General features: G+C 36.2%; 1 protein-coding gene across 1 annotated transcript in view; it reads left to right on the plus strand.

Moving 5' to 3' along the window:
- Positions 1–14054, plus strand: part of CPS1 (carbamoyl-phosphate synthase 1) — a 109003-nt gene that overhangs the window by 9242 nt on the left and 85707 nt on the right. The window contains exons 2-5 of the mRNA XM_084891408.1: positions 6105–6214; positions 8978–9122; positions 9983–10072; positions 11916–11972. Of these exons, the coding sequence (XP_084747534.1) occupies positions 6105–6214; positions 8978–9122; positions 9983–10072; positions 11916–11972 (402 nt within the window). The remainder of the gene's footprint in view (positions 1–6104; positions 6215–8977; positions 9123–9982; positions 10073–11915; positions 11973–14054) is intronic.

Genomic DNA, 14054 nt, shown 5'->3' on the forward strand with positions numbered 1-14054 from the left:
GAGAGAGAGACTTAGTATGTTTGGATTTGGAAGATTTGTAAGACTCACCATTCCTAGAAAAAACATTGAATAAGAAACCTATGTTTCAGAAAATAGTTCAACCAAAAACTAAGACAAATGAATTAAGAATTTCAAATGTGATTAAAAGTAAAAAAAAAATCAAATATAAAATGAAAAATAAATATTTAATAGCATTAGTATTAAAATAAATAATGGGAAAGGTAGGTATGGAAGAGAGTGTACTTATCTTTCTTTTATAAATTTCCTCTTTCACTGAATTCATTATTTAGTCATTTAGCAGTATTCTGCTAAACGGTTAGTAGATTATCTGACTAAAGTAATTTTACTAAAGTGCAAATAAAGCTCAATTATTATATGATATAATGGCTTTATAAAAAGAAATTGCTGTATCCACTTACATCTCTACTTGGTGAAATATGGAGGAGAAAATACTGTTGAAACAGGTGTTCTTTATTCCTTTACCTAGTCTCCAGGAAATAGATCATGTGGAATTAGATACAGCTATAAATTTCCCATTTCTTCTCATTTTTTGTGAGCAGAGCCTAAATACAACTGGGAGCAAAGCAGGAGTGTTATTTGCAAGCCAGCCTGAATCTCCCAGAGAAACAAAAGTAGAATTATGTACCATCTTTGCCACCTGACAGCCATTCATTCGTTCAACCAATTAGTATTTGCTAGGTATTTAATACCAATAGGATTTTAGGGGTGATAATCACACCTTCCCTTTAACCTCTAAGTTTAATCTATTGAGAAATAAGACATAACATTCAAACAGATAGGAATCAGGTAATCAGATTTATTATTGTTTAAGTTGTTTGGAAAACAGGGCTTTTTAATACGGAATATTAGAAACAGCAACAAGGAAAAAACCCAGGGTAGTCAGGTGGAAAGAATGGTTCTATAAGTACGTACACACACACACACACACACACACACACACACATATACACACACACACACATATATATACACACACATATATACACACACACACACATACACACACACACACACATATATATACACACACACACTCACACACACACATATATTTTTAAATATATTTTATTGATTTTTTACAGAGCGAAGGGAGAGAGATAGAAATATTGATGAGAGAGAAACAGCGACCAGCTGCCTCCTGCACACCCCCTACCGGGATGTGCCCGCAACCAAGGTACATGCTCTTGACCGTGATTGAACCTGAGACCTTTCAGTCTGCAAGCCGACGCTCTGAGCCAAACCGGTTTCGGCAGTACTCATATTTTGAAAGGAGCAAAGCTGTTCTCCATATTTAGTGAGAGCAAACCAAAGTGAAATCCTTCTCAATTCTACCAAGATTAAACTCCCCTTAGAATTTGTTGCTTGCTTGTATTGCTCGGTAATGATGGGTTCACAGAAGCAAGCTATACTCAAATTTCTTAATGAGCAAGGTAAATAATACATGTTTATTGAATTAATTTTGGTGATTAAAAAGTTCATAGTTTTTAGTGTTCAAAATAACTTTTGACCTCTTTTGAATTAGATTTAGACTTTTCATGTCAATCTATTATGGCAAATACATATGAGAATAATATGAGAAATGTAAAATATTTTTTCTGCAAGATCCATTTGTTTAAATTATTCTAAAACTAAATTTTAGAGGATTACAGGATTTTCTTCCATTATTCCTATATTTTAGAATGAAATGATTATGCATTTCAGACACCGCATAACTCTTTCATAAATAATCCTTTTGTTTTGAATAAGACACCAGGGGATGTATTCGGAGGCAATGAGTGCCATGAGAAAAGGGTAGACTAGGGCATATTGTCATTTTGAAAAGGGAGGGTCAAGGTAGGTCTCACCAAGAAGATGGATGACATTTAAGCAGGGACTTGAAAGAATCTTTAAATTTTGGACTTCAAACTCAAAATTCGACATGAGTTTTTTCTTAAAATTTTTAATTTTATTACTTAAATCATGGATGGAAAAGAAAGTGTGTTTTTTTTTAAAAAAAATTAGAGTCATCTCCTGGGGGAGTGATGAAACTTTCTGTGTCTTTGTACACCCAGGAGCTTCAGTGTTGTTCCTCCTGAGGTTCCCTCTCTCTTATCATCCATGTGATATCCAGCCCTTTTACTACATGGGTGGACTGGGGACATTTATCCATGTATTTCCAGAGCTTAGCATAGTACGTGGCACACGTTGTGACTTGAATGTCTAAACTGTCTTGTTGGAATATTCATTTAATTAAGCACTCATCATAGAGGTTCTTTATTTTGTAGACCTCATATGTATATAACTTTGTGGTTATTTCTCCTGACATTCCACACGTGTACATACTTCTCTTTATCAGAGTTTCATTTGCATTTTCAGCATTTACAGTACCACAGTGCTCTAGCAGTAGGCACTTAAATTATAATTTAATATTATAGTTTAATTCCTAGGATATGGATCTTTTTTTTTTAAAACTAGGACTGAGGCTTCTAAAATACCTTGCGATAATAACAAGGTGATTTCTTTTGGATTTGTTGGAATGAAATAGCATTTGGGGAACTCTTAGCCAACAGAGGGGATTCCAAATAATGGCTCTTTGTTCAGAGTTCCTCATAGCTAAGTCAGTTGGCACTCATCATTTTAACCTCATTGTAGGACAATGGAGTTAAGTGGGATATAAAGGGTACTGTGGGCAATACACAGAAGCCTTGTAACAATATAGTGTGTAGTTGCAAAGGGGATTGGAAGGTCTATAAAAGCTGCCAGAAAGAACAAAAAATATAATTAAAGGAATAAAAAGACCTATTGAGCACAATCTCAGGGACTATTCCAGGCAACAGTAAATGTCTCCTCAAATATATCTTTAAAAGGTGGAAAGCCAAGTGGAAAACCAATCCCATGGAGAGAGGAAGGAAAATACCAAATCAAATTGTAGGAACAGGTAACAGGAGTTGGATTTGCTTATGTTAATTTTCATCTTTCTTTAAAACAGTTAGGTGGTGGCAAACACATAGGTCAGACAATGTGAAATTCTTAGATGAGAAGAGGATAAAGTAGAAGAAAAATATTAATGAGGTAATATTTTTAGGCAGATGCGGCTCAGAATAGGATGGATAAACTGGTATATAGAAAACAGCTGGAATTTACACATTTTTGTGAACAGTTATTTTATTTTAGGTTCTATCAAAGTTGTTATGTAAGAAAAGGTTTTCCTTTTCCCTTCCATTTTATAAAAGCATGTAGGCTATCCATGATTTCCCTGAGAAGAGGAGATAACACTTTCAGTAGGAAATATTTTTTGACAGTGAATTTTCATCACTTGGACCAAAGAGTTTCACCTGGTGAAACTGTTAGAGTTACCTGGGGAATTGTCCCATTAAACGTACCCTATTGAGAGCCATCACCATAGACATTTGAAGAGCTTATAATAGTCTTTGGAAATACACTAAGCATTACACTCTTATTTTCTAAAATTATCAACCTCTGTCTTGAATTACAAATAAACAAATAATAGTTGAAACATTAAAATTCTATATAATATAAGGCTAATATGCAAATTGGCCAAACTTTAGAATGACGGTTGCTATGACATGTACTGACCACCAGGGGGCAGATGTTCAATGAAGGAGCTGCCCCTGGTGGTCAGTGCACTCCCCCTGTGGAAGTGCCACTCAGCCAGAAGCTGGGCTCACGGCTGGCAAACACAGCAGCAGTGGTGGGAGCCTCTCCTGCTTCTGCAGCAGCAACACAGGACCCCTTAGGGTCCCGGACTGCGAGAGGGTGCAGTTCAGGCTGAGGGACCTCCCCTCAGTGCACAAATGTCATGCACCGGGCCTCTGGTATGAAATAAGAATATTAGATTAGTAGAAGTGATGCGCAACAGTGATTTCTTGGATTCGGGGGCAGAGATCAGAACTCGTGCCTTAAGCTGATCTCTGCCAGCCAAGTCTTATCGTCACTTATATTACATTAATTATCATGGTTTCCTTTGTGCTAATTCCAAGAGCTTTTTTAGTTTAGTGGCTGAGAGGACAAGCCACAACGATTGAAAAATAAAGTGTCAAGCTTGAAATGTCAAACACTGGCTTTCAGGCTAAAGATAAAACAAAACTCAACTTCAAAGGTAATTTGATATGCTAAGAAAAGGGGAAAAGTTTTTGATGAACTCTGTCCATGTCCATACATCCACACACGCACACACACATGCATGTATAAAATGTGCAGCATAGCACTTTTTCCATCTCTCTCAGAAATATAACCTTGAAATGCATGCATTGAACCTCAGTCTAAATATATACACTGACATGTTGAAAGAAGTATCTTATACATAAAAACTACTAGGCTTTGTCTGGAAGGACATTCAAAAGGTCGGTTGGCTGTCCAGTCTAATTAGCATATTATGCTTTTATTATTATAGATTATTATAGATATATATGCACACACACACACACGAACAATATTTAGACCCTTGATGTATTAGTTTAAAGATACACACTACTTTACATTGAGGAGCAATCATTCCAATGTTGAAACTTGTATACTCTGTACATTAAAACAGGCATTGTGTTTCTACAGAGAAAGTCACTATAGAAAAATAATGTTATTTTTCTTTTTAACACTTGAAAAGCAGAATGCATGTTGTAAAGCTAGAGGATCTCAGAAACAGAAATATAGAAATAATTTATTGACTTCCTGCTGCATACCATTCTCTGTGTGTGTGTGTGTGTGTGTGTGTGTGTGTGTGTGTGTTGAGAATGGAGGTTGGTAGCAGGACACAAAAGGATTAGATACTATGGGCCCATTCCTAAGAATGTGAGAGAAGAAAAGCAGAGAATATTTTTATCTTTAATGATCACATTTAATCGTTGCAGAGAGAACAGAACAATAATCTCCTTTACTTCAACTATCTCAACTCATGGCCAGACTTGTTTCATCTATAACCCTGCTTATTCTCCCAATCCCTTTTCAAGCAAATCTCAGATCTCATATTATTTTGTCCTTAATCATGTCAGTACTTCAGTGTATATCTGTAAGACAACAAGAACTCTTAAAAATAACCATAATATCATCATCAATCTTTAAAAAAATACTGAATATTATTATGCAAATGTTCTCAATTATTAGAGTTTTTTTTTTTTAATAGTTTATTTCTTTAACCATGTTCCAATTATTGCGTGCCAAGGAGGTTTTTACAGAGTCTAGATTTTGCATATCAATGTGTGGTTAACATATTTCTCTTTCTCCTGAACTTTATGGGCATTGAGAGTTAGGTTGAAATTGTTTCAACAATAGAATTTAAAGTATGTATGAGGAGTGGATACAGCCTGCTTTTCAGATAAGTTCCTCTAATGGTCCCTCTTGTAAGCCAAGAATTTTATAGAAGCTGTTTCAAAGATTAGTATGGTGAAGTAATCAAATTCAGAATGCCTTGTAACTTAAAGGGAGAATCAGACATGGATATAATTTAACTCTACTAAAAAGCAAAAGACATATAATTTCAGATGTTCCATGGTGCTTGCTTTTGTATCAGTATTAACAGAGCATAAAGTTTCAGCTTCTTTATGACTGTAAAGCTGGTGGAGGAGGCAGCCCTTGGGACAACTCCATCAAACGCGAGAACTCCTTGGAACACAATTGGGTAGATAACCTTACAGATCCCTTCCAGCTCCAAACCTCAGAATGATGATGAGCTGTATGGCATAATTTACAATGTTGATGCGAACCTGTGAACTTTCCTTCCAGCAGTACTTGAGCAAAGCTAGGGAATGTTAAGGGGGAAAGGACAGACGCTCAGCATTTCAGCTCCGTGGAAGTATTTCTGGATTGACAAACTCTACAAGTAGACTTAGAACAGACAATGCGTTGACACGCCTCAGTTCCTTTTTGAAGCAAAACAAAAGAAAACAGCTGCCGGTGACAAGGGCCATGTCTTTGAAGGAAAGTGACAGTAGCAGTAGAGTGACTCTGAATTGAGGTAGTAAGTTTTCATCAGATATATACTGTGCATTTATTTAATCAGTTGGGGTGTATTGTACCTTTGGGTTTTTTTCGACTAGCTGTGCTTTACATTGTGTGGTCTGCTAAGGATCATGAATCTGTTTCTGCAGGCACAGACAGCACACATTGTCCTGGAAGATGGAACTAAGATGAAGGGATATTCCTTTGGCCACCCGTCCTCTGTCGCTGGTGAAGTGGTCTTTAATACCGGCCTGGGAGGGTGAGTAATGCGTCCACTCCAAGGCTTTTTTCTTCCTCTGTATGGAGGAGTAACGGGATGATCTGACTCACGGCGGGGAGTGGAAACCACTACACCATAGGAAGACTTCCTATTGCCCTGTGCCTGTGCGCTACCTACTGCGCCATCCCTGAAAAGAGGCAGCAACGCAGACTCCCCTGTGCTGCTGTACATGAAACAGAACTCGGACACTGGTGCTTCCCCGGGGTAGAAGACAGGACAAAATTATTTCCAGAAACAGGGTGCAAGGGCACAGTTTATGTGAGATTGCTCCGTGGCTTCTGCCATGCGAGGGATGGAAACTGGATGAAAGGTGGAGCAGGACAAAGGATGGAAGCACACTCTAGTGCCGTTCTATTAGCCAAGCTGGGAATCAATGCACATCCAATATGAACGACCCTAAGGAGCTAAGACAGTCCTTGGGCTTTTATACAGTTTTGCACTCTAATAAGAAAGGTGACATAACAGATACATTTATAGATTTGAAGAGCAGAGGCATAGAGCTGATATTTTCAAAATTTATCAACTGAGACCCAACTTAGCTGTTCAGATCTAAGAGATCGACTGCTAGTTGCTACAGAAATCCTACATCCTTGTTCATCTGAGAGCCACGAGACTGAAGTTATGGTCCCAGTCCTAATGATAACTGATTATGTGATATTGAGAAAATCACTTAACCTCACATAAAGCAGGGAGGAGGCCGTATTATACAGTCATTTACAGCTGGGAATTTAAAAAAGTATGAGTCTTTTTAAAAAAATGACTAGATGGTTTCAGGAGGTTTTCATTAGAGATTCCAAAGACCAAACTATAAAATACTTGATGAATTCTTTAGTGAAATTCAAGTTAGCCTTATCCAAGACAGGGAGACACTGGGTTAACTGATATTGAAGATATTGATTGGCCAAACCTCCATGATATTATTAACGTACATTTTCTCTAACCTCTTGGCTCTGTGCTTGAAATGAGGAATATTAGATGGTTTTTTAAATAGTTCCACTGGTGAGAACATTAAATTACAGTGTATAAAACCTGCTTGAAACGTTTTCCTTCACCAGGCAATTATTTAAGCGTTTCGACAGCACTAATTACTAGCCGTGTTAATATACCTGCCAACAAACAACTGTTTAATATAGATCAGCATGATGGAGGGCACCGGAGTTTTCTTCTGTGTGATAGATTATGGGTAATAAATCTTGTCACATCACAGAAGTCAAACAGGACCTGATGGATTAATTTGCTTCCAACACGGCCGTTCGCTAGGACACGCTGTATTTAATTCACTTACTAGAAACTATTGTAAGCACACGCTTAAAGAAAACGGACAGTTCTTTTATGGAAAGAAAAAAAGAAAGGGAAGTAAAATTTAATTAAGGATTTTTTTTTAATGGAGAATAAGGCATTCGTTAATAAGCTTAGTCTATTTGTCATTGAGAAAGGCTGCTTTCATTCATTGAGTGGCTCCCTAGGTGAGGTGGTTGATAATGAAGGGAGTTATTTTGTTTTTCATCTTCGAGAGATGCATTTATGTTGTGTGTAAGCTTTGGTTAAAAAATGATCAAGTGAGAGGCATCTGAGAAGTTAGCTGATGGAGGTGTGGATTAGTATCAGGGCACTCCAGTCACGTTAGGGATGCTGAGGGGGAAGACTGAGCACTCTCTCCACAGAGGTAGCTCTTGGGGTTAGTCTGGATGGGGGCTGAAGAATTCATGTTGACTCCTGCCCGAGCTGAGCTTTATTGGTTTCAAGGTTATGGATTCAGTCCCCCTCAGATCCTAAATTCACTTTCAGCAGTAATCTACAAGAAAGACTTGGTTTATTTAACTCTTTCTGCAGAAAGTGAAATGTAAGAGGGGACAAAATCGTTATTGCAACACATTCCAATGCATGGGGTAGCTACTATGCTACTGTAGATAGTTCCTGGCCTTTGTGGGGGTAAGATTTCTCAAATATCTTATGTTTTCCTTCTCAGAACTAAAAAAAAGCCCCTTTTGCCTTCCTTCCTAATTCCACAGTAGTACTTTAAAATAGTTATTTGGATATTTTAATTCAGAAGTCAGAAATGCTTAGGGTCAAATTTTGTGGGATTGATTTTTTTCTTCTAAGTTAATAATAATTCTCAAACATATACCTTTTTCTTAAAATAAGCTATTTTGAAAATCAACTATGTTAAATCTATATTTCATAGAAATTAACTCTGTGTTTTAAATACTCAACAAGTGTTCATAAACGTATGCACTCATGCAACCACCACTGACATACTCAGTGTTCTCTTCAGTCTCCTACAAAGTATTAAAAAAACAACAACAACAACAACAACAAAAAACACCTTTTACTTTTTCACAGTTAATATTTTGATGCAATTTGTAGCCTTCAATAACAAATATCATTTTGGGCTCACTTATGTCTGGTAGAATAAAGACATTTTCAGGATATCTGCAAACTTTAAAGCAGTATGTTTTAAAGTTAAAATGAAGACCCTTGTAGAACTTTAATAAATTGAGAAATTGAGGGAATGGAAATTATATGAGAGTATGCTTGAGGACTTAAAAGTCACATTTTATTTTTCTTTCAGTCATATCATGAAATGAATTTCCATATTCTATCATGACATTTCCTTAGGTTTGCTAAAATCTAGAGATAGGTTTGCAGGATTTTGAGTTGTGTAATTTTGAAGGGTTCGGTAATTAAGGCATTGTGGTTCTATGCATTTTTTTGTTGGCAATTTTTGGCATCTTTACCCAGGTACCCGGAGGCTATTACTGACCCTGCCTACAAGGGACAGATTCTGACCATGGTCAATCCTATTATTGGGAATGGCGGAGCCCCGGACACTGCTGCATTGGACGAAATGGGACTTAACAAATATATGGAGTCTGATGGAATTAAGGTAATACTAGTGACGACTATTTAAAAAAATCACCACGTTTGGTTACTGCTGTAAGACACTAGGGGAAAATTTCTTCTTCAATACCGTAGTATAGACTGTTAAATTTATATTCTCACCAGAATAATCTTTAATATATTACTTTGAGTTTTATTTCCCAGGGCACTTCAGATTTGTTCTTTAATGCCTTGACTTCATTTGGAAAAGTATTGTTATAAGTCCAAATAATAGTAATGCTACAAGAATTGGTGATGAATCACCTTTTAATTGATAAGTCTGTATTAATTATTTGCCTCTTTATCTTGTTCTCTTTAGGAGATGAATAAAGGATAGCTTATATGCTAGTCTGAAAGTAAACACATTAAGATTTTCTATTAATGGTACATTTTCATCATATCTTACGAATGTGGACCATACAAACAACTAAAAAATTTACTTTCACTCTATTTCTCACAATTTTAACCAAAATTCTCATTCACCTTTAAATATAGATTTAAAAATATTTTATCTTTCATGCCCATTAAGTAAGTAATTACTTATTAGATTATTACAAATGCCATTGAGGAGAAATATAACATGCCAAGAAGGGAGATCTAGCTTAGTCTCAGGATTTGGCAAAAACAGGTAAAACTGTTCCCTCAAATGATAGATAATTAAGGTAACAATCATATATTTTAAGAGCAAAGTGTTGGTCATATTTTTTTCTTCATCTTCAAAAATTTAAGTCTCATATCAGGGGATGTAATAAAGCTTAAAAAGATAGCAGACTGACTCTTAAGACATGTCACAAGAGTTGGATCATATTTTTGTGATTATCCAATACTTTGTGATCACCCCCTTTAAATGGCCGCTTGTGTTTCTAGGTCTCAGGTTTGCTGGTGCTGAATTACAGCAATGACTACAACCACTGGCTGGCTACCAAGAGTCTGGGGCAATGGCTACAGGAAGAAAAGGTGAGAAATAGGATAGGGCATCCAGCATCACCTATAGATTGGTGGGGTCTGTGGTAAGTTGGGACCATGTGTCTAATTTAAAAGGGACAATCAGATGAGGCAGATAATGCAGTTTGGAATATTTTTATTTTTATTTCAGAAGCAATTTCTCTTACTACCCAGGCTGAGCTACCTGAACTCATTTTCTTCTAAAGCTGTACGACCACATATTTTCATTTTACCCACTAGGTGGCAGTCATACACGCTTGGTTGAATTTCTAATCCTGAAAAGGGGTTAGAGAAAATTTTAAAATTTTCTGTTCTCTCAAGCAACCTCTCCCTTCTCTTTTATTCAAGACTCAGATATGCAACTTTTGTCTTGGGTGATAGTACCGGCTCTATCATTAACTAGCTGTCTGGATTTGTACAGGTTATATTATCACACCTTACTATTTTTATTTTTAATTCGTAATGAATATAAACAGATTATCATTGATTCTCTTTGGGCTTACACATTATAATTGTATGGATACAGTATAATCTCATTTGAAGTTATAAATAAAAGTTTTATAAACCGTAATTTATATTTTCTTATTTTAATTATTTTCTAATCAACTAAGAGGATTGTCCTGATTTGAATGTCAGACAAAGTTAATGGGTCTGCTATATATTGAGCTTCATTTTCAATGTTGCTGTAGCTGCTTTTGGTTGACTTGATGCTGGCCCTGTGATTGACAGAAGATTATTCTACTAAGCTCCACCTCTCCAATAAGCGTCTGCCTATTGGAGCCAAATGTTGCCTCTGTTTGACAAATGCAAAGATCTCCATCCTGGCTTCCTTGTTCTCATTCTTTCTAACTATTAGAAGAGATAAGAAGGTGATATCTCCCAGGTCATTACTATGTTCTTCTCAACCATCTGAACACCATCTCCCAGGTCATTACTATATTCTCCTCAACCATCTGAATTCATCTTTGTAATGGTCTTTCGGGAGACCCCCCCACCTCCACCTCCACCCAACCTTTAATGTTTCCTTTGTGCTATTTAGGGCACCTGGGATTATAGCTGCTCTGTGTCAGAACTTCTAATTGAAATATAAGCTGCCATCCATGGCTTGTTAGCTTGTTGTATAAATGTGCTTTGACTCTTCTTCCATGATCACAGACATGTAGAATAACGGAACTATAAAATAAAAACCAATTTATCTCTTTGAGGTAGAGGTGAGAAAATCAAACATCACTAAGATAATTGGTGTGAAAGAAAGACATTACAACTGGTTTTCCTGATTCCTGACTCATTGCTCCTTCATTATACCACATCTGTCTCTATCCAGCTTACTCAAAGAAAATAAAACAAATGGTGATGTTGCCTGATTTATTAAATAGATGGGCAAATTTTACTTGACAAGAATCTTCAGAAAAACGTGTAGAGTGCCCACTATGTGACAGGGACATTTGACTCAAAACATGGATTTGTATATTATTTACAAGTTACTGCTTATGAAGTTCATAAATGTCATTACCTCAATGTGTGTGTGTGTGTGTGTGTGTGTGTGTGTGTGTGTGAGTGTGTGTGTAATATTATTTAACACCCTGTGCTAAGAGCAACAAAACTGTAGCAGAAGATTGATGTTCAGAATTTCTCATTTTTTATTCTGAGGACATGCCAGGGTATTAAGAATACTGTGCCCAACTAGAACAGCAATTTACCGTGTTCTGACAACACAGTTACCTGGGTCAGAAAAAAAGGAGTAAGGAAATTATTTACTGCTCAAAAAGATAGATGATGCTAAGTTTGTAACTTGAAAACAATATGCTGGATCTAATTCCCTCCAATTTCATTGTCACTACAATTTGTTTTATAGATCCCTGCAATCTATGGAGTGGATACAAGAATGCTGACTAAAATAATTCGGGATAAGGTATGGTCATCACCTTTAGCCAAATCTCTCTCTCTCTCTCTCTCTCTCTCTCTCTCTCTCTCTCTCTCTCTCTCTCGAATATATATACTTTTTCTCAGTACCTGAGGAACCCATTTGTATGTAAAAAAAAATCTGGCCTATTTCTGCCATTTGGGTTTCTGTACTTTTGTTTCCCTACCTCTGATGTAGTTTTTGAGACTGAATACCTGATTGGGAAATTTGATACTGAAGATTAATTCACTCAACAGCATTTTATTGAGTGCCCTGACAAGTCATGGCCTTTATAATTCATCTCAGGACCAGTGAAACAAATGGAGGTTATGAGGTACACAACAGTCTACCTAAATTAAACACCTCCATGCTGCAAATGCAAACCCAGATTTGTATGGCATCGGTGTTATTTGCTTAGTGCTCTTGGAGAAGTTGTCTAGGAAATCAGTGATTTATATTTCATGAGTGTGTCAGATGAGCCCTGCCTGTGTTAACTTGATTGCATAGTCTTTCTAGAGACTGTACCGATGCCTTGGGTGATATAACATGTAGGTTTATCTTTTGCTTTTATGTCTCATTGCTGAAAATCTGACCCCTCCTCTTAGAATATCTCCTCACCCTCAGCTTGCTTCTTCTTGTTATAAGGTGGACACTTCTTTTCTCCCCTGCATGAAACTTTACCTGAAGTTAACTGCATCCCCCAGATGCCACTAAAGTGGTCTCATTGAATTGTGTTACATAAAAAAATAAGAAAAATAAAATTGACACTTTAGAAGTGAAAGATTCTTCAAGAAAATCTGTTGCAGATTTCTTGTTAGAATATATCGACACGGGATCTCTGTGAACAGAAAGAACAGCTTTGAAAATAAGAACATGGATACATACTTAGGACCAGAAGGATGAGAGTGGAATTTATGTGACCCTTCTACTCCATCTTTGATTTTTTCCCCCCTCCACCTTGATTTTCCTGAGAATAGATGTTAGTGTGGTTAAATATATCAGTAGATTCTTGTGGGTTTTTGTTTGTTTTTGTTTTTGTTTTAACCCAGCGATATTATGGGAGCAGTAACCAATGATGAGACTACCGGAATGAAAAGGGAAATAAAATTGGAAAATTCAATTTGGGCTATAGAATTCCTATGTTGAATAAAATATAGTGAGCCCCATTAATTTGAAAAACAATTCACAAGACCATACTGTGTCCTTTGTGTTAGTTTAGGACTAACCCTTCTTTTATCAGAGGCAGTTAGGTTTTCAAAATTTGGCTGAAAAGGCTAGCTCAAAAAAATTGTAGTATTGCCTACTATATTTAATTTTGAGTTGTACTGGCACATATTAAAAATGTATACTGTAGCTTTTGTCTTTTACTCTTAGGTTGGGAAGTAAGATTGAATTTCATTCAGCATGTTTTAAGAAGGAAGTGATAATTGAAAACCAGATTTCAGTTTTTAAATTGAAGTTTCATAAATATGGTCAAGAGATTCTGTGATTTTGGATTCTAAAAGTAAATAAAGTCCATTATGAAAATTAATAACACAATGTGGGAGTGAAAGGTTATTTTTAGTTATTTCCGCTCCCACCCCTTAGAATTTGAGATAGCACTCTGATTTTAGTAATTACACAAATAACTATTATGTCTGAATGGTGTGCTGATACTTTCTACCTCACTCACTCCCCAGTGACTTATTCCTTTAAGGAATAAATTTCGAGGGGAAAATAAAGACTTTCCTTTATTTTTTTCAATGCAATAATTTCTTGGAGAAAGGCAAATCAATGAATTATTTTGACATCCCCCCAATAAAGTCTTACTTACTAAACATAATATGCCATTTTTCTTAATAGATCAAATTAGACTTGCCAACAAATAAATAAATTTCATGACATAATATTAAGGAGAAGAAAACATTTGTCATGTTCGTTCAAGCTAGCAAGGCTAATTCATGAAAGCTTCACAGAAGGCTAAACATTTTTTTTTTAGTTCAGGCTCTTTGGAGCACCTAGACATCAGTATGTCTAAAGTAGTGACAATTTTCAATGCTACTTCTCAAAGTTTATGACTTAGATAGCATTTCACATTTTTGTGAATTAATT

The sequence above is a fragment of the Pipistrellus hanaki genome (assembly GCF_964339955.1).
Source record: "Pipistrellus hanaki genome assembly, chromosome: 8".
NCBI classification, from domain to species: Eukaryota; Metazoa; Chordata; class Mammalia; order Chiroptera; family Vespertilionidae; genus Pipistrellus; species Pipistrellus hanaki.